The 24,034-nt window shown below is 38.4% G+C and overlaps 3 protein-coding genes across 7 annotated transcripts in view; 2 read left to right on the top strand and 1 right to left on the bottom strand.

Annotated features, from left to right (window-relative positions):
- Positions 1-6,993: 6,993 nt before the first annotated feature.
- On the top strand, positions 6,994-9,670 carry LOC124136166 (serine/threonine-protein phosphatase 6 regulatory ankyrin repeat subunit B-like). Of its 2 annotated transcripts, none has more exons than XM_046502009.2 (2): positions 6,994-7,082; positions 7,624-9,670. In XM_046502009.2, the coding sequence occupies exon 2, from the start codon at positions 7,658-7,660 to the stop codon at positions 8,828-8,830; it is 1,173 nt and encodes a 390-aa protein (XP_046357965.2). In that variant the 5' UTR covers positions 6,994-7,082; positions 7,624-7,657; the 3' UTR covers positions 8,831-9,670. The 2 variants fall into 2 exon arrangements, with proteins under 2 accessions (XP_046357965.2, XP_046357966.2); XM_046502010.2 differs by having other exon boundaries at positions 7,010-7,200.
- A 773-nt stretch (positions 9,671-10,443) lies between these two features.
- Positions 10,444-22,845, bottom strand: LOC124136167 (GTP:AMP phosphotransferase AK3, mitochondrial-like). Of its 2 annotated transcripts, none has more exons than XM_046502011.2 (5): positions 22,635-22,845; positions 20,540-20,659; positions 18,975-19,147; positions 18,442-18,560; positions 10,444-14,529 (listed from the first exon to the last, which is right to left on the bottom strand). In XM_046502011.2, exons 1-5 carry the CDS (start codon positions 22,777-22,779, stop codon positions 14,415-14,417), a joined length of 672 nt encoding a protein of 223 aa, XP_046357967.2. In that variant the 5' UTR covers positions 22,780-22,845; the 3' UTR covers positions 10,444-14,414. The 2 variants fall into 2 exon arrangements, with proteins under 2 accessions (XP_046357967.2, XP_046357968.2); XM_046502012.2 differs by lacking the exon at positions 22,635-22,845 and adding an exon at positions 22,487-22,625.
- Positions 22,833-24,034, top strand: part of LOC124136165 (pumilio homolog 3-like) — a 31,713-nt gene continuing 30,511 nt past the window's right edge. For 2 of the 3 annotated variants that reach the window (XR_007222148.1, XM_046502008.2), the window contains exon 1: positions 23,054-23,139. The gene's annotated coding sequence lies outside the window, so the exon portion shown is untranslated. Of the gene's footprint in view, positions 22,929-23,053; positions 23,140-24,034 lie in introns of those variants that run through there. The other variant, XM_046502007.2, reaches the window with a different exon arrangement.

The raw sequence follows: 24,034 nt of genomic DNA, 5'->3' as shown, positions 1-24,034 counted from the left end.
GACAATAGCCTACCTGCTGACTCGGCGTTAATTTACCTCCATGTGCACGTGGGAACGTAAACACGGCGGTGTTCGGCGGGAGAAGGCGCGTGAAGATATTGCATGACCAACAGAGCCTGGTAACAAGGGGAATGCTAGGGTCATCAGTCTTAGGGAATGTTTGAGTCAAAGACACAAGAAATATAAAATCCTATGTATGTTGCGTTTTAAGAGGAACTGAATTCGCCTAACAACCTAGAGGAATTACTTCCAGATTTCTACCCAACACAATCAAAGCCGAGAATATAGAATATATATAACCAAAATTTCTTTGTTTTATACGACCTTCAAGAAAGCAAATAATTCTGTATTATATTCTCCTGTAAGATTTATAATCACATAGTAGCTAAAGATTCAGTCCCTTTCTGTGGCATAGCTTATACACAACATGTGATGAGTCATATGCTAGTCAGATGTTAGTTCCGCTATCTCATTGCTAATTCGGTATATGCCTATTCATGCATCTACAGAAATGAGTACCATGTGTGCCTCATATATTTACGACCCTCCTGAGGCAAATATTGACTGTTTTACCTGTATAATATCGGACAAGTCCTGCAAGACACACGATTCACACACATCAGGAGTCTATAGAAACAGTTAATCAACTTCCACTTACGTCTATAAAATAACACGTCTTCCGTTTCTTTATTTGCTTACCTTAGCAGCTATAAACATATGGAACAGACATCAACCAATCAGATACACAAAGAAATAAGACGTAATCTTTGAAGCTCGGCAACTTACCTCAACAACGAGTAGACCTGTCTCTGTTATGTTCGCCTCGTCACAAAGAAAGTCGGTAGATCTGTGTTTAAGAGGAATTAGCACGTGCGCACGTGAAGGCTACACGTGCATGTGTTGCGTTTGCTGCCATGAGTCTGCTGTAGAAGCGTTTCCTTCTTGCTGCTGGAATTGGGGATCTGTGACGCAGCGATGTTGAAAGTAATCCAGTGTATCGCCTATGTGATTTGGAACTTAAGCAGAATGACGTATTGTACAGTCTTGTTTGTGGTATTAATGGGAACGTTATCTGGTAGACGCCGTTCGGATATCTCTCGACATTGAACACATTGTCTCTCAGGCTCTCGCAGACAGGTACCTTCGCTCTCGGCCGCTGTTGTTGTGTGTGGGATGTGGCGTTCTCTGTCGCGTGCTGGGAACGGTGCATAGTGGGGCAGAGCATTGATTCCCCTTACCTGGATTTAAATATTTCATCAGTAGTTCTAACTACGGGGCCGTCTATTGAGCACAGGTGACTCTTCCACCGTGGGAATAGTATACGGATAGCGCTGATTCTTACATAATGTGTTAATTAAAATACTTTGTATTGAACAATCAAAGTACATATTTGTTTGGTGGAATTAATAACCCTTTTGAAGCGTATGTGTTGCCTGAGGGAATCGTTTGTCTATTTGTACGTTAAGATTTGCGTGTATTTTCGCAAGTCGTGGTTTGTCTGAGAACAGTTGAATCATGCGATATGTGCTTAAAACAATTGAGGTACTGTATTTTCTCCAAAAAGCACAAGCAAGGACCGTACCTTTGAACTGTACCTTATAAAGAGGCAATAGTTTTTACTTTTTTAGTTACATGATGAGGGCGAGTTGGAAAAGTATTTCATTTCTATTAGGGCGTGTCTTAATGTGGGGGTAAATGGAGGCTAGTTTCTTGTAATAATAAAGTACGCCCATACTATGGCCATACTGTTATAAGGTTAAAAATGCATCTCAGAAACTAATGATAATAAATAGAACCATTATAGCTGCAATGAGGAGTTGCATTAGATATAGTTTGTGACAGAACTTGTAATTTGAAAGGAATCAATAGAGAAAAGACATTTAACATTTATCACAAGTGTATTCTGGACATTTCACATTTATCATTGGATTGGTCTCTGGCTATCGTCCATGAGTTAATGAAACAAATGGGGAATTACAAGGCATAATTCATTTGGAGCTTCGGAGCGAGTCACAAAATCAATAGAGAGATGAGCAATCTGGCACGTAGGCTTTGGTATTTTTCCGATGGCGACACACATGAGTTCATGGTCAGATCTAAACTTGTAACGAATCAAATGGAGGTATTGAGACATGGGACAAGGACAGGCCAGGCTCGAACACTATAAAATGATACCCTCAACATTAGGAGAGGAGAGCGCGGTTTGCAGTCGATCGAGTCGAATCCCGATCGTTCTAAGTTTCCACCAGCTAGTGACGAGCGTGGCCAGCCTGATCCTGTTCTGTAGTGATAGATGGGCTGAGAGTAAGTAAAACTATGTGAGTATAAACTGGTGTTGCGTTTCTTTATTATGCGGGTGTGAATGCTGATAGAGACAACTTGGAGTAAGGGTCATTAGACCAATCAATCCTTGACGGAGCCGAGCCGTGGTGGACAAGGCGAGGGCAATGTCATGGCTTAATTGACCACAAGGACCAGGAACGGCAATACATTTAGTAACTGTAGCAGGGTCGCACTGGACGCCCGAAAGCAGTTACGACAATACTAACATCTAACACCGCTGTCGTCGTGGCTGATTGAAACATTCACCTGAGAGGACAATATTTCATGTATATGGTATGCCTCTGTGTAAATATTTCCATTTAGAATGAGTGAGTGAGTTGGGTTAGCTGGGTTTGGACAGTATTCCAGTTATACCACCGCGTGTCAGCTTAATGTGGGAGGAAAGCCTCAAGTGATGCAGGCCTCAGACGTTTACCACTTTGGCGAAACCCACGAGCACGGATATGGTGCTGACAAACCTAGAAACATAACCGGGGCGAACACAGAATCATAGGTTTCTGGTGCGACCAAGGGACGCAACTCTGCACAGCGAATTGCGGCGCATATTAGACCACTGGGCCATTCGTGCCCCTCCATTTTGGCACATGGAATATAGAAAAGAATTCAATAGCGGCAATAAACTACAACCAGTCGGTGGGTATTTCAGAAGTATATAACAAACATTGTCTTCGGGTGGCAGAAGATGAGGAACGAACACGTAAAAAGAGTCCGAACTGACAAAACTCTTCACAGCGTGACAGAAGCCCCCCCTTGAGAGAAACAGACGAGCATGGGGTTACTTATAGTGGTATACATTACATCCATGTTTCAGCATTCCAAGATCATAGTGCAGCCGGAGGATCGGGGGCACAATATATTCACTTCACAAATCGGGTCGGCCTGTGAGCCATTTGCTGACGGTTTATAAGGGGAAATACGGCTCTCTATGTTGGGCCGAAGGCCGTAACGTAAGCCGTAACCGGAGCGATGCCGTTGTCTGTGTCGGGAGTACTGATTGCGCTTCTCTGGAAGACGAGCTGCACATGAGACGAACCCAACGCAGAACAATAATAAATAATATTTTTAGATGTTAATATAAACTACATAGAAATGAGCCAAGTGAATGCTCGCTATGAAATGTTAGTTGCCGTATAGGCTGGAAGATATTAACATACCTGCCTAAATTCAGTCAGGAAACATAAACACACGTCTTTCATACAGGGAATAGGTCAGGAGATCCCCGTAATGCGGCCTCCATACCACCGTGCTAGCACCAGACGCACGCACGCACGCGCGCACATACGCACGCAATCACATAATTATATAGACATAAAGTTTCCAAGGTTAGGGGTTTAAGTCTAATCTAGTAAAAATTCAAATAACAAATGTATTATTGTCATGCAGGAGACCACTTAATAGGTTAATCTTGAAAATATAACCTTGTAGGACTCGAAATAAACAAGAGACTTACGTGGTACCCGGCCCAGTAATGCATACAATGGGTCATGAGGTGAAAGTCATGTTGGGTGCATTGATGTAAAAAACCATCGTGATCCCAACGTTGGAATGAACCCATTACAAATGAACAGGTATGTCGAGGTAGTGCGGAATGGGTAGACTTTAGTCATGCATATGTCGAGGTAGTGCGGAATGGGAAGACTTCAGACATGCATATGTCGAGGTAGTGCGGAATGGGAAGACTTCAGACATGCATATGTCGAGGTAGTGCGGAATGGGAAGACTTCAGACATGCATATGTCGAGGTAGTGCGGAATGGGAAGACTTCAGACATGCATATGTCGAGGTAATGCGGATTGGGAAGACTTCAGACATGCATATGTCGAGGTAGTGCGGAGTGGGAAGACTTCAGACATGCATATGTCGAGGTAGTGCGGTATGGGTAGACTTCAGACATGCATATGTCGAGGTAGTGCGGAATGGGTAGACTTCAGCAGACATGCATATGTCGAGGTAGTGCGGTATGGGTAGACTTCAGTCATGCATATGTCGAGGTAGTGCGGAGTGGGAAGACTTCAGACATGCATATGTCGAGGTAGTGCGGTATGGGTAGACTTTAGACATGCATATGTCGAGGTAGTGCGGAATGGGTAGACTTCAGCAGACATGCATATGTCGAGGTAGTGCGGTATGGGTAGACTTCAGTCATGCATATGTCGAGGTAGTGTGGAATGGGAAGACTTCAGTCATGCATATGTCGAGGTAGTGCGGTATGGGTAGACTTCAGTCATATATATGTCGAGGTAGTGCGGAATGGGTAGTCGGGTTAGAATAGGTCATCATGCAGTTACCTATACATGCTTGTCGTTGAGGCGACTTACTGGATCGGACTGTTAGCTTCTGTTACCTGGTTGATTGCTTGTGGGACGTTGCCCATAATATCAAACACTTGACTGTCTGATCAATTATTTTACAGGCCGCCATCAGGTTCCTGGATTATTACAGACAATGTATTTCGCTCATGTGCTGACACCATTAACTGACAACCTGTTTCACTTATTTGCATTCAATCTGTTTGTTTCATTTACTGAAATCTGTTTCACAAATTTCATTTATCTGTTAATTTCATTTACTGACAATATCTTTCATACATTTACTTTCAATCTGTTTAGTTCATTTACAGACAATATGTTTACATTCAATCTGTTTCTCTTTTACATTTAAACAGTTTCACTCATTTACATTCAATCTGTTTCACTTGTTTACATTTAATCATTTTCAATCATTTACGTTCATTCTGTTTATTTAATTTTCGGAAAACCTGTTTCACACATTTACATTCAATATGTTTATTTCATTTACTGACAACCTGTTTCACTCATTTACATTCAATCTGCTTATTTCATTTGCTGACAACCTGTTGCACTCATGTTCATTCAATATGTTTTACTTGTTTACATTTAATCAGTTTCACTCATTTACATTCAATCTGTTTCACTTGTTTACATTTAAACAGTTTCACTCATTTACATTCAATCTGTTTCACTTGTTTACATTTAAACAGTTTCACTCATTTACATTCAATCTGTTTCACTTTACATTTAAACAGTTTCACTCATTTACATTCAATCTGTTTCACTTGTTTACATTTAATCATTTTCAATCATTTACGTTCATTCTGTTTATTTAATTTTCGGAAAACCTGTTTCACACATTTACATTCAATATGTTTATTTCATTTACTGACAACCTGTTTCACTCATTTACATTCAATCTGCTTATTTCATTTGCTGACAACCTGTTGCACTCATGTTCATTCAATATGTTTTACTTGTTTACATTTAATCAGTTTCACTCATTTACATTCAATCTGCTTATTTCATTTACTGAAAATCTGTTCAACTCATTTACAATAATGTTTCTCACTCATATACATTCAATCTATTTCACTAATTTAAATTCGATCTCTTTCACTCAGTTACATTCGATCTCTTCCATTCATTCACAGATAATCTTGTCTAGTAGATTTACTGACAATTTGTTACACTTATCTACATTCAGTCTGTTTCACTCATTTACAGACAATGTTATTCGCTGATGTACGTACTAACAATCCTGATTCACCCATTTACCAATAATTGTATGCACTCATTTACACATAATAATTGTAAAAAAACACCAATTTTTGAAGAATTAGTTTGTAGTAAAACACTTTGTTAGTTGTCCTACTCACAATCTGTGAATGCTTAATCGTATTAGGTCAAATCGCTTTCATTTATACGACCGATGCAGAAATGCCATACATTAGTAGAGTTCACAGGGGCTTGTAACACAAACATTGTCAGCAAGATGAATACGGCCACTACGAGCCAGTTAGTGACGTATTTATCTTGCTGCTAAGTTTTGCGTTATAGGCCCCTGTGGTGGAGTTGATATTATCCGAAATTGTAGTATTTTTCTGTTATTGCCATTCTGAATGTTGGAATTGTTTAACATATCAAATCGTCGGTTTTTAAAACAGAAAAGAAAACAGACGCAAGAAGAATTATAATAACTAAAGCGCATGTAAAATATATTTGACTGGGCTCCCTTCTACGTAAACTAGTTATATAAGAAAGCTATCAAATTGCAGCGCGTACCACCACAGGAACCAGTTTAAAATGCGATTGCCTCCCTTTTAGTATAAAGATGCAAGCTCCTTCCCAGCGCGTGACACCTTCGTTACACTCTCGGTAACATCGCTGCCACCAGTGTGGGCGCAGCCATTACAAGAATCTTGAAATTTGCCCTCTAACCCCAAATGTAGTAACGTTTATACTTTTGTTTATGTCTTTGGGAATGCCATCATATTTCAATTTGAAAAGGTTTGCGACTGACCATGTTTTCCAGATGAATTTACTTTGTTGTTTTGATAATCAGATTGGTTCGAGATTGCAGACTAACGGAAAATCAACCAACTTCTCCCTTACATTCTTACTATATCAATAACACGATAGTTGTAATGAAACAGAAATTCAAATTGACAAACGAAGAAAGTAATTTAGCAGCTATAAGTGTATTCGGCGTCACGACAGTCGTCACTTGTTTGTAAACAAAACGGTCATTCGGTTGCGAGTTCAACTCCAAGCATGGTTGTGGCCACCTATTCACAGTGGGGAGTTTTGACTGGTGGCAGCGATAGTATAGAGAGCTCCGGGAACGTACTATCGCTGTGAGGAGCTTGATAAAGATGGCCGTCTCACGATCTGTATTTGGATGTGATTTTACAATCAGCTGATGACAGCGTTGATATTAGTACATAGGTATGCATTGATATTTTGATGACACAAGTAGCTATTTGTTTCGAGGAAACTTTGACGGGTTCTAATGTTTCAAAAATTGACAGTGCCATCTTGATTTGCATTGGGGACTTGTGAATGAGTGAGTAAATCGTTTCATATTGTTTTACGTCACAGTCAGCAATATTTCAACTGTGCTTTATTGGCCTGCAAGTCGAGTCTTAGTCTGGTAAATCAAATGACCAACAAACCACTCCCTCGTTGCACGGTGACTCACTGTGTATGGGCACCATACTGGAGTTAAGTGCCCTTTACTTATTGATGCAATTGCAATATGCCCTATGAAAATATGACAGCAGCGTTAGAAATTGGCACTAGTCCTGCAGCCCTTGCCAAACTGCCCAAAACTTAAGGTATCATAAGGATTAGTAGAAATTTGTCCTTTTTAAGGGTTTTGCTATATGTTATCACTATGAGGACTAGTGGACTAAAGATGTTAGTTTCTATCGGTATTGACAGGCAAGGCAATATGTCGAATGTTCTAATTGCCATATATTCTTTGCAGTTAACCTGTAGGTGACATTATGAACTGAAACAAAATGAGTGGAAGCAACCTCCCTATTGTCATATCAACCAGCACCGCTGTATGCCAAGACTGGGTCACCCTGTTGACAGCTATCAACAATAATGACATTGATACAGTACAAATGTGGCTGCGGACTAAAGACACATCACCCAACTTTGTATACGATGGACAGAACCCAATATGCCAGGCTGCCACTGCTGGGTTTGAGGACATTGTTGATCTCTTGTTGCAGTACAAGTGTGACCCTCTTCAACCCGACCTGTCTGATCATATGTGGTTTAGACAACCAATCCACATGGCAGCATCCAAAGGACATCTTGAGGTTGTGAGGCGACTAGTTCATCGAGGTGTCGACATCAACAGTCGTGACAGTGATCATCGTACACCACTCCACTGGGTTTCGACATACGGTCATGTTGACCTCGTGGAATATCTTCTTTCTGCAGGTGCATGTGTCAACATTGCACAGATTGATGGGTTCACGCCAATGCATGCAGCTACATGCTTAGGACATGATGAAGTTTGTAAGTTATTGATTACCAATGGTGCCGATGTAAACCGGGCAGACAAAGACGGATGGACAGCACTTCATACAGCAGTGTGTTATGGCTATGAGAATGTGGTGAAGACTTTGCTTGATGCAGGTGCTTCCATCCATCAAACCACAAATGATGATGAAAACTGCTTCCATATTGCCGTCAGTAGTGGCCATATTGATATTGTTAAAATGATCTACAAAAGAGGTGTTCGTTCTGGCGAGAAAAACATCAATGGGTTCACAGCTTTTCATTTGTCAGTGTACTACAACAAGCAGACTATTGCTCAGTTCCTGATACAGAAGAATGTGGATATGTGCACCGAGAACTATGCAAAACAGACACCACTATACCTGGCTGCAGTGAGGGGTGAGGAGGGGCTCCTGCAAATGATGCTGGACGGAGGCTACGAGGTGTCACGGGAAAACTGGCTCCACTACAACACAGTGCCTGCAGCAATCAAGGACACTCAGATAGCAGAGACTCTACTCTATATGGCCAGAAATCCCAGGACTCTCAGGGATGTGACGTGCTTGTTCTTGAGGAGGTATCTTGGTGATCACATGGCTCAGCTTGTGCATGATTTGCCTCTTCCGTCCAGAATGAAGGCACTGATTTGTTTCAGGACATTTGACTATGGGGACGGTTAGTTGAATGAGAAAAGATGTGTACACTTTTCTCAAGTCAACTCTTTGTGATAAGTTTGATGTAAGATGAATGGTCATCTGGTGTGATTTGTGAGACAGAAAGTCATCTGAACTTACCCTGATACATTTATGAATTGCACAATAAATATATCATTTATAAGGTTGAATATTGTTCTTAACATTATTGCTGCTGATTTCCTTCATAACACCATATATTTGCCTGAATAGACAAACTACAAGTATCCACAAAGCGATTCAGCAAAAACAATGACTCTGTTTTGTAATTATTGATAAATATTTTGGTGATTTTTGTGGAAAACTAATGAGGAGTGTCACGTAAAAAATTGGATGGGCAGCTAAAAAAAATGTTTCTTAGGAAAGGTCAAATCTGTTTTACCCATAGAAACTTCTTTTCTGTTCTTGGTGTTTACATGGCTTGTAAATGGAACGGCATTACAAACCAGAAAGTGAACGGAGTTGCTTACAGTGTACCCTTGGAGGGTCATTAGAAAAAAATGAAAAAGGATACATATTTGTTTTGGGTGTAAAATCATTTATTTCCATTAATAAAATCATCACATATTTGAAGCATGCCTCTTTCTGAATAATATATTCTTGTAAAAAAAATTATGCGTCGTTGTTATATACATGACATATATGTTCGTAACATCATGACATTTTCACATAACTGGTTGTTTCAAAACTAATGGTACAAAAGAACATCTTCTTACATGGTCCTCCATTGAACAACATGTTAACAAAAATATGGTTCAGAAAGTGTATGTAATTCATGTGCAATTAGCCAATTAGTACATAAAAGCCAGTTTGATTAGGGTTTCATAATGTAGAATGAAAATTACTGCTGTCGGACATTGATGACATTGCTATTGTGGTAGTCGTCATGGATTACAGATTCACAATGAGCAAATCTGAATCATGTTGGTAAAATATCATTCACCATCACAGAAAGTACACTCTGTAAGAGATAGTTATAGGGTGAGTATGGTGAGTGAGTGAGTATGGTTTTACGCCACTTTTAGCAATATTCCAGCAATATCACATTGTACCCATGTCGGGAATCGAACCCGGGTCTTCGGCGTGACGAGCGAAGGCTTTAACCACTAGGCTACCCGACCGTCCCTCGGGTGAGTATGGTTTTACGCTGCAACTGGAGATTCTCGCTATCAGCTTCACACATCGTACCCACATGGGGAATCAATCCCGGGCCTTCAGTACGACAAGTCAGTGCTTTAACCACTAGGCTAGCCCGCCGCCTGCGGATAGGTCTGTCGGCTCTAGGTTGAGCACGGACTAACATTTAGATTTGAATTGCCTACACACTTTAAAATACTACAGAAGTATCAACAAAGATTTTTTTCAAATACCTAAAATCTCAATGGCATATTTCAGTACAAAGAACAAATAAAAGTGAGGTAATATTATCAATACTATTATCAATGCCTCCCTCCTGATGATTTGATTTTTGTTTGTTTGTTGTTTAATGCCACACTCAGCAATGTTCCAGTTATATGACGGTGGCCTCGAGTTTGGACCAGACAATCCAGTGATTGACATCATGAGCATCAATCCATGCAATTGGGATACGATGACATGCATCAACCAAGTTAGAGAGCCTGACCACCCAATCCTCTTAAGACTCTTATGACAAGCATAGTCGCCTTTAACGGCAAGACCTTTTCTACCCTGGGTCTTCACGGGTCCCTGATGGGTTAAAGGAACCACATAAAAACAACTCTAAAATCAAGTATGAAAACAACACTCAGGTTCCAGGTTCCAGTAAAATGTGAAACATGTCAAAAAACACTGACATGCAGCTCCTGTGACTGAATACACACAGCACTAAAACAACCTATCAGTGAATAAGCTCATGCTAAAATCTGAAACTTAACATTTGAATTGAGACATAACAAACTGGTCGATTTACTGAGCAAAATAAGAAATATTGAGGCATGATTATTGCTGTATGACGTTTTCAAGAGAAATAGACTTGAGCACCTTTGAACAATTAAAACACAACCATGATTGTCGTACCAAAAGGAATTAACTGCACCAGTATGAAACAATGACATTGCTGTAACAACTTGAATATTAATAATATACTAAACCTTTGATAGGTATATTCAGACAGGCCATTCTGTTCAGATAAACACTTGACATATGATGAGAATCAGTTGTGTGCATCATGGCAAGATAATAATATCCCTATATAGTGGAATAATATAGTAATAACAACCATAATCATCATGTTGACAGATATTGAGGTATACTTTGTATGGTAAATTCTTCTCTATTTTCCATGGGAAGAGAAAAATGAGACAATTATCAAGCCTCATCAGATATAATCTTGTTAACCAGTGTTGGGAATTAAGGACTGAGGGGATTTGAGGGGTTCTTGGTATTCAATTTTTTTTCATATGACTACAGTTACTCTGTAATGGCTGGTGGGTATTGCAACCCACAACCTTTCAATTGTAGATCTGTATAGTGCTATTCTTCTTATGATTCCATACTAGTTTTATACCTTTTTCTGAGACAAGTCTGTTATTTTACTTACTTTTTTGGCAGTATTTTTTATATAAGCTTCAATGTATTTATTATGATTAACCCTTGATAGTCACGATAGTGCTAAAATATTGCCGATGTGACTTAACATTTAAACTCACTCACTCACTCTGATTGTAGGCGTTCTTTAACTTATTTTAAGTAGTATATTCGAATTTAAAAACCCTCCATAACTTCAGTAAGGTTAAGCCAAGGCCCCATTTATTTTTATTCTTCATTCCGAACACTCTTATCCATGGAACTGAAATACAACAGTGTCACCCTTTTCACAACAGAATGATTTCACCTGTAGAAAGACACATGGGGACACACAAACATCCCCATGAACCCCTCCAGAAAACAGAGCAATACTTGCAGCTGTAGCTCACCTGGACATAAGAGACTACTGATCACAACTGAATGTTATCAAAGTATTGATTGATAACATGATATCACTGGGCAGATTACGTTATTTGCGAATTATGTGTTCATCACACTTTATATTTCAATATGTCTGCCATGAACAACAGGTAAACAAAACAACCATAAGGTTAGAATCTAGCTGGATCAGTTTCAGTGGAGGGTGAGACATTATTTGCCTCCATTTTCAATTTATATGCATTGAGGATGCAATATTCTGCATCCATTACAAACCTGAAAACATGTAAACACAGTTGATCCCAATGCATCAACAATGGAACTAAGGAATACGTTTATATTTGAGCAATGCCAGACATTACAATTTGCAACCAAGCTGGGTCCTAACATGGAGTCTTACATATACAGTCAAGTCCCGTTAATCCGCCATTGTTGGTTGCATATGATTATGTCGGATTAACGAGTATGTCGGATAATCGAAATTAGGTAGTATAAACGTTCGTGATTGAAAATTGGACAACTACACGAAAGATAACGATACAAACACGTAGGAAAAGGAAAAATAAAATATTCATATTGTTGTGTTACATTGTCAGCGGAATATGTTTTCTAATCATGCAAGCACTAAAGTTTAACACTAAACTACTGTTACGGACTGTATGACTGATTCAAAATTGACTGATTTTAAAGCATAATGTTGGATAAAGCTGATTGTCGGATTAACGAGTGTTTGGATTAACGAGACTTGACTGTACAGGTACATATACCAGGGGTGCAGCAATTCCTTGATCTGCTGATGAATCACAGTTGTCAAACTGAACAGAGGATTAACCGGAAACTAACACCTACAAAACAAGATAACATAACCTTTTCTCATTAGGTATTAAATCTGAAATAGGTATCATAGATTAATAGACGCTTTGCAATTCTCATTTTGAGCTGTTAACATGATCTAGCTATATGACAAATAACATGGTTTCCAAATTGTGCCACAAACTTGTTCATGCTGTACGAAGTATTTTAACTTAAAAAGGACAATGGTCACTGAGCAGCGAATGGGTACGTGCTAGGATGAGAAGTAATGTGACTGTTAACCTAGCGCCTCTCAGGTAGCTTGGGTTCTATACTTCCCAGGGAGCAGAGAATGAAAATCGAGAGCACCATATTCATTGACCGGGGTAAACATGTAACACCTTGAGCATGCTCTAGGGTATGGATTTGGCGTATTCTAAATATGCACATTAGTATTATTATTACCAGTCGGATGTATTTCTGTATTTCAACATTATGACAAAAAAAGGAAGACGTAGGAAATGGGGACGTCGGGAGCTTTTCATCTTACAAACTCAGAGTTGGAAAGCAGAATTAGAAGAGGGATTATGGGCTTTTTGTTTTTTTTAAAAACACAAAAAAAGCTGAAAAACGAGAGTGATGTTGAGTTATTGAGCTATTTATCTGTTTGGGATAAAGATGCAAAGATGAATTGTCGAAAAACACACACAGCGTTAGAAATTGGCACTAGTCCTATAGTCCTTGTCAAACTGCCCAATAGCAAAGGCATCATAAGGACTAGTTGAAATTTGCCATTTTAAAGGGTTTTTCTGTATGTTATCATTATAAGGACTAGCGGACAAAAACTGTTACTTTCTATAGCTGACACAGACCCTATATTTGTACAAATACCAGAACCAATATTATGGCAGTACTGAAAATGCCGTCTATAATCATCCCAATATAAACTTTACAATAATGAAATACTCTCATAAGACCAACTTACACATAATTTCCTGGATTAAACAGCTTGACAAATAGTGTCTAGGAGACAGACGTGGGACAGTTTGCAGAAACACATGCTCGCTCAAACCTACAGTATAAGTAAGATAAACACAACACCAGTAACTTGAAATAAGTTACCCAGCTGATCAACAGCTGATTTCTAGGATAACATAACACAACAGTCCACCATCTGGGTGATTCTAATATCTTGTACAAAGTCAATAAATTCCATCAGTTCGTCTATGTGACATATTTGATTACATTTCTTGATTTCTTTCCAGTAATGAGTCATAATACATGAACAGCACAGCCCTAGATAAAAATACTTTATAAAATGTTTGGTATATTAAAACATATATATCAATGTACAGTCAAAATGGAAGAAAACAACGTCCCAAACACATATAAAATCTGCTAGTTACATCATGACTTGGTCTTCACAAGATCAATGTAAAATATTCACTGGGGGATAAAACTTCTCACAAAATCTGGCAATCTACCACATGACATGATCTCTTTAATACAGTGGGATGGTGGTTCAAATCTCCATTGTCAAAACATTTCAAAATATCTGTTCTGGCATTCTTAAGAATGGGCCATAACCCAATGTTCACATTTCGCTTCTTATTAAATCATCACAAGTACTTTTATTAGCTCAAATTCATATTCACCATATTCTTTTTGTTTTGTGGATTTATGTCATAAATTAGTAAATGATTATCTAGCCGTAATGTTATAGTCCACATATCGCATTTCACAACAATGCAGTTCATATTTTGAGACCATCCCTTTACAATATCAGACTTTGTTAAACAGTTGACTGTATATTGTTACATTGACACCACTGCTGTTGCCATGGAGACAGCTGGCATTATTTGTAGCGTGTGTACTGTACTGGTGCCGTCTTGGTTGCCAGGTAGTCATGAACCAAGGGCCATAACTCGTTAGAATACTTCCCTGTAAACTCCTTCAGTAGTTTCTTGTCACTGAAATGGAAAGATGCAGATCAGTACATTGTTGGTGTTCCACATGTAAATCAGTATATTGTTGGTGTACTACTTGTAAATCAGTATATTGTTGGTGTACTACATGTAAATCAGTATATTGTTGGTATACCACATGTAAATTGATACATTGTTGGTGTACTACATGTAAATCAGTAGATTGTTGGTGTACTACATGTAAATCAGTACATTGTTGGTGTATAACATGTAAATCAGTATATTGTTGGTGTACTACATGTAAATCAGTATATTGTTGGTGTACTACATGTAAATCAGTATATTGTTGGTATACCACATGTAAATTGATACATTGTTGGTGTACTACATGTAAATCAGTATATTGTTGGTATACCACATGTAAATTGATACATTGTTGGTGTACTACATGTAAATCAGTATATTGTTGGTGTACTACATGTAAATTGATACATTGTTGGTGTACTACATGTAAATCAGTATATTGTTGGTGTACTACATGTAAATCAGTAGATTGTTGGTGTACTACATGTAAATCAGTACATTGTTGGTGTACTACATGTAAATCAGTAGATTGTTGGTGTACTACATGTAAATCAGTAGATTGTTGGTGTACTACATGTAAATCAGTATATTGTTGGTGTTCCACATGTAAATCAGTATATTATTGGTGTACTACATGTAAATCAGTACATTGTTGGTGTACGACATGTAGATCAGTAGATTGTTGGTGTTCCACATGTAAATCAGTATATTGTTGGTGTACTACATGTAAATCAGTATATTTTTCGTGTTCCACATGTAAATCAGTATATTGTTGGTGTACTACATGTAAATCAGTATATTGTTGGTGTACTACATGTAAATCAGTATATTGTTGGAGTTCCACATGTAAATCAGTATATTGTTGGTGTACTACATGTAAATCAGTAGATTGTTGGTGTACTACATGTAAATCAGTAGATTGTTGGTGTACTACATGTAAATCAGTATATTGTTGGTGTACTACATGTAAATCAGTATATTGTTGGTGTTCCACATGTAAATCAGTATATTATTGGTGTACTACATGTAAATCAGTACATTGTTGGTGTACGACATGTAGATCAGTAGATTGTTGGTGTTCCACATGTAAATCAGTATATTGTTGGTGTACTACATGTAAATCAGTATATTTTTCGTGTTCCACATGTAAATCAGTATATTGTTGGTGTACTACATGTAAATCAGTATATTGTTGGTGTACTACATGTAAATCAGTATATTGTTGCTGTTCCACATGTAAATCAGTAGATTGTTGGTGTACTACATGTAAATCAGTACATTGTTGGTGTACTACATGTAAATCAGTAGATTGTTGGTGTTCCACATGTAAATCAGTACATTGTTGGTGTACTACATGTAAATCAGTACATTGTTGGTGTACTACATGTAAATCAGTAGATTGTTGGTGTACTACATGTAAATCAGTATATTGTTGCTGTTCCACATGTAAATCAGTAGATTGTTGGTGTACTACATGTAAATCAGTACATTGTTGGTGTACTACATGTAAATCAGTACATTGTTGGTGTACTACATGTAAATCAGTAGATTGTTGGTGTTCCACATGTCAATCAGTACATTGTTGGTGTACTACATGTAAATCAGTACATTGTTGGTGTACTACATGTAAATCAGTACATTGTTGGTGTACTACATGTAAATCAGTAGATTGTTGGTGTTCCACATGTCAATCAGTACATTGTTGGTGTACTACATGTAAATCAGTACATTGTTGGTGTACTACATGTAAATCAGTACATTGTTGGTGTACTACATGTAAATCAGTACATTGTTGGTGTACTACATGTAAATCAGTATATTGTTGGTGTACTACATGTAAATCAGTATATTGTTGCTGTTCCACATGTAAATCAGTAGATTGTTGGTGTACTACATGTAAATCAGTATATTGTTGGTGTACTACATGTAAATCAGTACATTGTTGGTGTACTACATGTAAATCAGTAGATTGTTGGTGTTCCACATGTAAATCAGTACATTGTTGGTGTACTACATGTAAATCAGTACATTGTTGGTGTACTACATGTAAATCAGTAGATTGTTGGTGTTCCACATGTCAATCAGTACATTGTTGGTGTACTACATGTAAATCAGTACATTGTTGGTGTACTACATGTAAATCAGTACATTGTTGGTGTACTACATGTAAATCAGTATATTGCTGGTGTTCCACATGTAAATCAGTACATTGTTGGTGTACTACATGTAAATCAGTATATTGTTGGTGTACTATATAATAATTTTTTTATTTGAAGTTTACACGATATACGGCTTTTCCATTGGATGAGAGGTCGGTCACATGACCGCGAAATTGACGTTCATAAGTATATGAACAACACGATTTGACGTTCATACGTTTTTCACGAGACCGTGTTCTTGAAATGACGTAAACACTGACGGACAACTTCCACATTCCTGGGGAAACCCCTGGGAATTCCCTAGCACGAAAACATGCATAAGCGTTCTTTCTGATCATTTAGAACCTTTATTCTTGGTCTCAGCGTTTCAGTATACTTTGAGAAATGTCAGAGAGCGTGACTGCATGATTGTTCACGAATATCCTCGCTACGGCCCATCCTAATGAACAAACGAAGAAATGCACATCTTAACTATCGTAGTATCGACTCTATCCGTGCCTAGGCTGACATTGACCGTCTCCAGCAATCTATGAATTTACCTTTGTGTCTGTTTGACGCATCATTATTCACCTTTCAATGATCGGCCAGTTGATCAATGATGACTAACACATGTAACCGCCAATGGTTCATCAACAACTTTGGAAATCTCTCCCATCACGTTTATCGTGTCGGCTTTTTTTTTGACGTCTTGTACTTGATGTAAATGTATTACGACGCGCTGTCATTGTGACTGACTTACTGAGGTAGTTCTTTACAGACCTTTCTCATCTAATGAGGATATGATTTGAACACATGTGCTGCGTAAGATGTTTCTGGAGAGCAAGTTGTGCATCCATACGCCCATGTCACCTCTCTTTTTGAGGAACTATTTTACTCCGTTATATGGCTGGTTGTTGAATGGCTGTCAGTGTAAACATGAAGTCACACGTACTAAATAAAATTGTCTTTAGATCTAGGCCTGAATCTTTTGAGGTAAGAAATTGTGATAAAAAAATTATAAGAATTGACGCAAGCTCCAACATTCATACAGTTTGGCCCTCACTCTACGAAGGTTCATACTCCAATGAACTCACACAAAGTGAAGGTCAATTCTTAACAGATCAGTTCCTGGAGTCATGAACCTAAGTTACCTACATCTGTGTAATAATTTTGATGATAATCTTCATTAGTTTGAACTTAAAGAACTGCTTGAAGTATCTATCATTCAAGTCCAGTGAGATGTATTCCTGACATACGGCATCCCTGACTTGACATATAACGTACAACATGATGAAGTCTCTGCTTAGGCTCAGCCATAACACAAAAGACATATCTATGCAAACTTTGATCACAAAATATTGAACAATCTTTGAGTCATGCTCCGGAAACCAAACATGAGGGAAGGACAGCCCCCTCCCCCTCCAACATTGTGTACATCTAATCACTCATACTCCAACAGTGATGATATAATTGATACATCAAATTGAGTGAGTGTGGATTTACGCCACTTTTACCAATGCTCCAGCAATATGAGGGTTGGGTACACCAGGGATGTGCTTCCCACATTGTACCTGTGTTGGAATTAAGTCTGGGCCTTCGGCATGACAGGTGAACACTTTAAACACTATGCTACTCTCTCGCCCTGAATATATGAATACATCCATATCCAGATTCATTGAATGCTAACTAGGGAAATGTCTGAAGAATATAAAACACCCCTGTGCAGTAGCCTCACTTGAAGAAATGTAGCACTGGTTGGGTAGAGAGTTGGTACCCCTCTAGCCTCTTCCTTACTGTCTCGGGTCTGTCATCGTCTCGCTGGATCAGGGGTTCTCCTGTGACATCATCAATACCCTGCAATTGACAAAGACATTTAGCCTAACCTAATGGATGCAACTCTGCATAGGTGGTGCCAGTAGTTCCAGTAAAATGCTCTGACAGCTGTGTGTGTGTGTGAGTTGGGTTTAATGCTGCTTTTAACAGTATTTCTGTTATATCGCGGTGTGTCAGCTTAATGTGGGAGGAAAGCCCGAAGTGATGCAGGTCTTAGATGTTTACTAATTTGGTGAAACCCACGAGCACAGGTATGGTGCTGAAAAACCTACAAATGAAATTGGGGCGAACCGGGATTTGAACTCACAATCATAGGTTTCTAGCCGTTCAAATCAGCTATTTGGCAGTGAAGTAAAGCAGTGCCCTGATTGGATAAAAAACTTCCCATTGGAACAATTCATCCAAATTGTTTTTTCAATATTGGACTATATGTACCTCTTTAGTTGGAGGGTTGAACTCTGTATGGTAGATACGGCCGCTGGCAGGGTGGGTCCACCGACCCTTGATGCGGTCAATGATAACTTCAAAGGGCACATTAAGATTGATAACAGCATCAATAGGGCCACGATCTAATACTTCTTTAGCTTGAGCTACTGTCCGTGGAAACCCTGCAACATAAAAACCAAAGGACACATTTAAATGTATCACTGTCACTGATCACAGGCAGCCTAGTGGTTAAAGTTTTCGCTTGTCACACTCAAGATCCCAGTTTGATTCCCTAAATTGGTATAAGGTGCAAAGCCCTTTCCTATTTTCTCAAGTTCTGGAAAACCTTAATTAGTGGGCCTAAAAAGATTATTCAAAGTCTAAATGAATTTATAATAATAATAGGGGCGGTCGGGTAGCCTAGTGGTTAAAGCGTTCGCTCGTCACGCCGAAGACTCGGGTTCGATTCCCGACATGGGTACAATGTGTGAAGCCCATTTCTGATGTCGCCCGCCGTGATATTGCTGGAATATTGCTAAAAGCGGCGTAAAACCATACTCACTCACTCACTATAATAATAATAGGCCATTTATACTGCGCTGTATTTCCACACCACACAGGAGTATGCTCAAAGTGCTACATTATTATTACCCAGTCACTGGATTAGCATGCACTAGATTTCATTCTCAGCTTCCAAGGGAGTATACAACCCAAGTTGTCTGAAAGGCGCTGGAAGGTCAACAGTCACATTACATGTACCATCTCATCCTACTAAAAAACTAAGAACTCATTATTTATTCCAATTACTGAGTGTGTTTTCAGACCCACATCAAAACAATACACAGATGCACCAGTGCACAGAGAGATGTTGCAGTAGGATACTGAGTATGATTCATTACCGGTATTGTTTCACAGAGTCCTGTCAACATTTGCACATGAGAAAGTCAACATTTATTATATGCACAATCAGTCAATACTGATTCACTTAAGTGCAAGAAATGTAATCATAATATAATTGAAGATGAATACCATTTCCTTTCAGTTTGTCCATTTTATATGGAAAACAGAAAGGTCTACATCACGAGCTACTATTACAAGTATCCATCATGAGCAAAATTTAATCAACTAGTAGCAACAAAAAATGTTAAGCTAATTAAAATTATTGCTGTATATTTGAAAAGAAATCTGTCTGTATAAAGTATCATAAATATTGTATTGAGATAGTATAACAGCTATCCCACTTGTCCATGTGCAAAACTCATGTATTGTACTCTTGTCCAGGTGGCCTTTGATACCGAATAAACTTCTTCTTCTATATTTATTATTCATCAATTCATCATGTCTCAGTGTGTATTGATTTAATTTAAAAGTAGTCTGAGAGGAAAGAGACCAGTATTTTGTTTCCTTTCTTCATAGTTTTATCAGATAAATAAAACTTCACTTCAAATTAGCGTATCCTGAACAAATGTTATGGGACATCATATCACCATGCTTAGCCCCAAATCAGACTAAAAGCATCCAATAATCAGAATCTTGCTATCTTGTCACTCTAGAACATGCCGGTACTTGCTTACCATCCAGCAGCCAGCTGTGATTCTCTAGTTTCTCTAACTCGTTGAAGATAAGATTCACCATTGTGAGGTCAGGAACCAGCTGACCTTGAGCAATGTACTTCTCAGCTTCAATCCCAGCAGCTGAAACAAATGTCATGGTCTCGTTTTATTTTACTGCTAGAGTTCAAAAACTATTAATTGATTATGTCATTTGTATGTGGCAGTGAAAGTTATTCAAACAATCCTCACAGGGATTTATCTAGGCCTACTCAAAGGCTGATATTCTTCCCCAAGTCTTCAGCAAATGTCAGTACCAATACCTAAATTGGAAAGCAAGATGGCGCAATCGTCATGTTCTAGTTACAACTAATGTTGTGGATTTGTGGAGGTTCGTGGGACTTGTATTTCACTTTCATAATTGGACCATTAAAGAGGGAGAGGCTTTGATGCTTAGCTTTGTTGCAATGAATCCAATGTTAATTTTCAATAGTAAACTTTCCCTTAAATGATGAAAATAAGCATTTTTTTAAGAAATTTTAATTTTAAACACAGTAGTGAGTGAGTGAGTTGGGTTTAACACTGCTTTTAACAGGATTCCAGTTATATCACGGCGTGTCAGCTTAATGTGGGAGGAAAGCCTGAAGTGGTGCAGGTCTCAGACATTTACCACTTTGGTGAAACCAATGAGCACGGGTATGGTGCTGACAAACCTAGAAACATAATCGGGGCGAAACGGGATTCAAACCCACAATCATAGGTTTCTGGCATACCCAAGGGACACAACTCTGCACAACCAATCGCGGCGCCTTAGACGACTGGGTCTACCGTGCCCCCCTTTAAACACAGTTACTGAATGTTTTGCAATTTGACTAGCAAAGGCACTTAGTTTGGAATCCTAGATATATCTCTAGCTCAGCCTGCAACAACTAGGAGTGATTTAGAGTGATTGGGAAAATATGTACCTTATGGATGAAAAATCACATTTTGACTTATTTTATTTTAAAACTAGAGTATCCTAGGACCACTAAAGTACAATTCAATTCATATTTATTACAGAGATACATGGCATCAAACACTTGAACCCGTTTTCTGCAAACTCCCATTTTCAGACTTATAACTGTTTATGTAATGACTGCAGTTTATAGATATAACGTCTGATTAACTGAAAGTATACATGAATGCTGAAATGTTTTGAAATTATGTTTTTATTACATTACGAACTAACGAGAGAAAAATAAGATATTTTTGTACAGTCCACACACATGGGGATTGATACAGAAGTATATTGATGTCAAACATCTTTCTGAATGACGTCCCTGCACAATTGTATCCTAGCACCCATAAGGTCCCTTTTCTGCTGGTTGGTCACACATTTTGTGCAGAATAATAGTCAGCTCATACAACCAAAACATGGTACTGGGCAAGTATTCTGTCCCAAAATTCCCAGACAAACCAAACATGTCATTGGGTATATGGCAGTTTACTGGGCACACTCTTATTGATTTGCTGAACTTCGTAATGATCAGGTCACTGACATCTTTGACGCTCCCTTGCCACTTTTTCCCCCCATGAATCTTTTGATTAATTTGCTAAAAAGTGGTGTGATATCTAACCCTAACCCAAATGATTGCAACAGGGCGTTTGATCAGCAAGTGGTACTCAGTGCCAAGGATTGTAAAGGGGACTAAAGATCTGGAGTTGGAGGTTACCAACCCTAAAGATTGAGAAGGCATGCAAGATCAGTTAACATGGTTAAGCAAGAGCAACAGTTGGAATCAATTAGCGCTAGACAAGCCACACATCCTGAAGGGGGTGAAGCCACTGAATTTCATGCAGGCTGTATTGCACTTATTGTTCATTTGCCATTCATCAGGGAGAAGGCGTAATAAGTGATGCACTTGTGCCCAATCCCTTTGTCTTTTTGGACAATAAAATATGTTTAATAATAATCAGTTGTTTACGTTACACCTATAGTTGTGGATGTGTTACGAAATGGATTAGAGGGTTGTCGTGCCCGTAATCATCTGTACTTCAGCTGACTTTAATAGTTTCCCTGTGCGAGAATTATCATTGAGCAGCTGCTTCGTCTCAGGCGAAAATACTTAAAAGACAGAACCTGTCCGTTCAAAGATTTGTTTCCTCAGAACATCGCCACTGGATAAATGCTTCATGTCAAAGTCTTTCATGATTCTTTGTGATATAGTGCCCTTTCCTGAACCAGGAGGGCCCATTATGATCGCCCGGAGTAGTTTTGATATCATGTTGAGCCCTTCAACCACACTCCGGCGCAGTGGTGCCCTTCAACCGGAAGTTTATGTTTTCAATAGTTCGTTGTCGGTTGTCGCAATAGGAAAATACTACGTTCCCTTTCCTTTTTTCACTGTTGGAATACAGCCCCGTCCCACGAATCGTAAGTTCGCGAATACACAACATATATTTATCTTAGAGATAATCGGATTTTAATATTTAATATGAGCTCCAAACACGTTATGTCTTCATAGCGTTACAGTACTGCGGTACTTTTAGTCGCGGTTAGGAGATTTCATAATCCGTATGCAACTTACCGTAAAGGAGTCGTAAGCGCGAAAACGTGGTTTTGTTTTTGCTATTTGCGAACGTTTGTAAGTAATGAAATATGGAAGAAATACATTGATATGCATGATAAAAGATAAGAACGTATACATTGCATTTATAACATCACATTTACAATTATATTTTGTGAGTAGTACATCGGTAAGAATGAAATGATAGTGGAGATAATACCACAGTGTTTCGTAGATGAAGCCACTCAAAATATGATTGTGTATGTGTCAATGTTTGTAGTCTCATATTCTGAGACAGACATTGTGATTCGTCTTTCTTTCTACACGAACTGTTTCTTAGCAAATTGATGTCCTTATGATATCCTCTCCCTCTGAGTAGGCACGTTAGAAATTTCCAGTCTGATGTTAAATAGGGAATATAGGATATCAAGTATATTTGAGGTTAGAACTAGGTTATTAGACTGAATTAGAGTTATTTTCCTCAGTTTTGTTATTAATTATACAGTTCATAACAGTCTGTTCCAAATATTAGCACTAGCACATAGAGCATTTAATAGCACGTAAACAAATGGCAGTCCTTGAATATTTTTATCAGATCCAAGTAAAATCACATATTACATGCACAATGCAATATGTTGACTAAGTTTACCCTCCAAAAGTGACATGCAATTGACATGACTTAAAGGCTCAGTACAGATCATGCAATGCTATTGTTTTGATTGGGTAAAATGCTTTTGTGACATATCAGAGATTATATATTTTATATGATAAATCTTTTATCTAGATCTATGTATTGTGTTACTATGACAAATGGTGAAATTTCAAAATGATCTCATGATCTGTCATATTTCGTGAATGGTTGAATTATAGTGTCATGGTTAATGCATAATCATTTACTAAATATTTCAGTTATTGTTTTTAAAGGGACCATTTTTGCCAAGGAAAAGTGGGTTCGATTTTGCCAACAAAGTAT

Source organism: Haliotis rufescens, unplaced genomic scaffold, assembly GCF_023055435.1.
Source record: "Haliotis rufescens isolate VD_foot unplaced genomic scaffold, xgHalRufe1.0.p SCAF_2, whole genome shotgun sequence".
Classification (NCBI taxonomy): Eukaryota; Metazoa; Mollusca; class Gastropoda; order Lepetellida; family Haliotidae; genus Haliotis; species Haliotis rufescens.
This window is presented reverse-complemented; position numbering and strand designations above follow the sequence as displayed.